Genomic DNA, 3,283 nt, shown 5'->3' on the forward strand with positions numbered 1-3,283 from the left:
AAAGAGTTTTGATTTAAAAAATGTTATTGTTGTTGATCAGGCCAATAATGCATACATTTTTCCTGGATTCGGTCTTGGTTTGATAATGTCTGGAACAATCCGAGTTCATGATGACATGCTTCTAGCAGCTTGTAAGTGCATTATTATTAACATTGGTTTATTCATTTCTACATTTTTTCTTGTATTTAGTGCTTGTTTGGGCGCCATTATTTTGTTAAAAAAAATGAAAAAATATTTTTTTTTAATAAATAAAATATTTCTAGAGTTTTTTTTTTTTCTTTTTCTTTTTTGCCTTATTAAGAGTGGAACTCAAAACCGTGAAGAAGGGACAAAGTAGTTTCCTTATCACTATAGACAAATTCTAGTGTTGACCATAGTTAAAAATTAAAATGTTTCATTAACGTACACATTTTAAAAAATTTGCTTTTATTTCATAAAAATAAGAGAGAAATTCTTGTGTGCTAATGAAAAATCATTTAACATGTGCCATAAAAATAAGGTTCTAAAAATCAAATCAATAGTAAGATGAGAAATTTAAAGGTTTAAATATTCAACTAGTTATAACTAAATAAATAATATATTTTTAAAACAGTCTTTTTAATCAATTGTTTGAACTGATTAACAAAAAAAAAAAATCATGACTAATTTACCAATTTTTTACTAGTTTTCATGCAAATGGTTTGAATTTTTGGTTAAATTGAAACATGTTTTAAGTTAATTTAGTTGAACTGGCTGATTCAATTCGATTTTTATAGTATTGCTAAAAAGATGCATCTACAAGGATTTGATCTTTGTTTTTCCATATAATTTTGAAGGATTATAAATTAGCATAAATGGTTGTAATTGTTTTTAGAATGAAGATAAGTAGAAATATATATAGAGTATGGAAAGATTATTAAAGTTGTGATGGTTGGTTTGTTTGGAACAGCTGAGGCTTTGGCTTCACAAGTGAGCAAAGAGGACTATGAAAAGGGGCTTATATACCCTCCCTTCACTAACATTAGAAAGATTTCAGCAAATATAGCTGCAAATGTCGCTGCTAAGGCCTATGAGCTTGGTAAGCCTTCTTTTCACTATCATAGTTGTTTTTTGTTTTTAAAATTTGTCAAAAAATTTTTTAAAAATATTCTTAAATTTAATTTTATTTTAATTTTGTCCTAAAAATTTTTGATTTATATCAAATATACTCCTGACAGCTAATTTTTTAAAAAATTTAGAACTAATCCAGCAACAATGCATGACAAGTTGATAACTATCTCTGGTTTGTTTGTGTTGATGGTTGTTCTTATAAAATTGTTGCTGAATTGGTCCTTTTTTGAAAAATTAGTTGTCGGTAGTATATTTAATACAAATTGAAGATTTTTGGGATAAAATTGAAATAAAATAAAATTTTTAGAAATATTTTAAAAATTTTTAACAAATTTTAAAGACAAAAAATATATTTTATTTTTTTTTTATATTTTTTATAAAAAATTAAATGGACCTAACTTACCTAAAAAATTAGCTCAAGAAATAAGTATTGTCTCACGTGTATAAGGACGGTTAGACTTTTTAGACAATGTGAAATTTAATACACTCCTCACACTCAAGACTGGATGAGGACTTCAAACGTAAAATTTAAGGACGACTTGAATTTTTGTGTGATATGGAGGTGGTCTAATAACAATTTTTAATCAGATTCTAATATCATATAAAAAATTAAGTTAGTTTAATTTATCCCAAAAATTAATTTAAGAGATAAAGATAGTCTTATACTTATAAAAACTATCATATTTTTAATTTTAAACAAAATTTAGTATTTTTTTAGAGAAAATTACACTCTCCTCTCCTGCGAGATATTAAAATGACACTCCCCTCCCCTCTATTTTATAAATATACATTTCCCTCCCTTCTAACTTTTAAAAAACCTCCTTTTTAATCCATTTTAAACTTTTTGTGTTATCTAATGTTAACTTTATCCATTTTTTAAGGAAAAAATTATTTTTTAAAAAAATACCTATTAGCAAAAATTTTATTTTTTATCATTAAATTTTGCTTACCAAAATACCCTTTAATAAATTATTCTTTTATTGATTAAATTTTATTTTAACATTAAATAAAAAATTTTAGTAAGATTATTTTTCAATATCAATATATATTAATTGTTATACATATTAACCGTGGTAAGATTTTTTTATTTAATGTTAAAATAATATGTATTGATATCAAAAAATTAATAGTAAATATAAAAATAATTGTTAACAAAAATTTTAGTAAAATCATAATTTAATAATTAAAAAATTATTGAAGGGTAGGTATCTTAGAAAAAAATAATTTAATTATTAATTTTTTTAAAAATATTTTGGTAAAATACAATTTAATCAATAAAATAATAATTTATTAAAGGATATTTTGGTAAGTAAAATTTAATGATAAAAAATTAAATTTTTGTTAACGGGTATTTTTTCAAAAAATAATTTATTTTTTCTTAAAAAATGGATAAAGTTAACATTAGTTAACACAAAAAATTTAAAATAGATTAAAGAAAAGTTTTTTTAAAAGTTAGAAGGGAGAAAAATATACATTTATAAAATAGAGAAGAATGGGGTGTCATTTTAGCATCTCGCAGGGAGGGAGAGTAGAATTTTCTCATTTTTTTATGACATAAAAGACAAACTTTTTATCAAAATATTAGAAATAGTTTTAGGATGTTGATGAAATTGAAATTCCATTAAACTCATCAGGCTTGGCCACTCGACTTCCTCAACCAAAAGATTTGGTGAAGTTTGCTGAGAGCTGTATGTATACTCCAACCTATAGAAGCTACAGATGAAGTCACTTCAATTTTTGCCCATTATATTTTTTTTTTCATATATATGAAACAAGTGTATTATTTTTTTAATTAATTTTTTCCCTTTTTTTTCTCTTTGGTTCTTCCAAGTTATATATTGTTTTGGATGCGATAGAAATAGAATGTACGTAGTTGGTAGTAGTGATAGTCAGATAATATTATAGCTTTAAAATTTTGACATTTTTGTTATACATTGTATTTGGTTTCAAATTAAATACAAAACGAAGCTAAAAAAAAAGCATTTGAAGAACCATAACATTACATTGCATTATCTCCGTATAAGTATTTTAAAGGTAATGCTAGAGAGACAAAAAAAATAGTCAGAATTTGTTTTATTTAGCATTTATTAATTGTTGTAACAATTAATGAATGCTAAATAAGGTAAATTATGGTTATTTTTAGCTAATTTTCTTTGGTTACCAAATATTTCCGTTTAAATATAGCTCATTTTAA

At 23.6% G+C, this 3,283-nt stretch overlaps 1 protein-coding gene across 1 annotated transcript in view; it reads left to right on the plus strand.

Moving 5' to 3' along the window:
- LOC107614812 (NADP-dependent malic enzyme 4, chloroplastic) overlaps positions 1-2,814 on the plus strand; it is a 7,675-nt gene extending 4,861 nt beyond the window's left edge. The window contains exons 17-19 of the mRNA XM_021112620.1: positions 41-131; positions 929-1,057; positions 2,724-2,814. Coding sequence (XP_020968279.1) covers positions 41-131; positions 929-1,057; positions 2,724-2,812 — 309 coding nt within the window. The 3' untranslated portion in view covers positions 2,813-2,814. The remainder of the gene's footprint in view (positions 1-40; positions 132-928; positions 1,058-2,723) is intronic.

Source organism: Arachis ipaensis, chromosome B09, assembly GCF_000816755.2.
Source record: "Arachis ipaensis cultivar K30076 chromosome B09, Araip1.1, whole genome shotgun sequence".
Classification (NCBI taxonomy): Eukaryota; Viridiplantae; Streptophyta; class Magnoliopsida; order Fabales; family Fabaceae; genus Arachis; species Arachis ipaensis.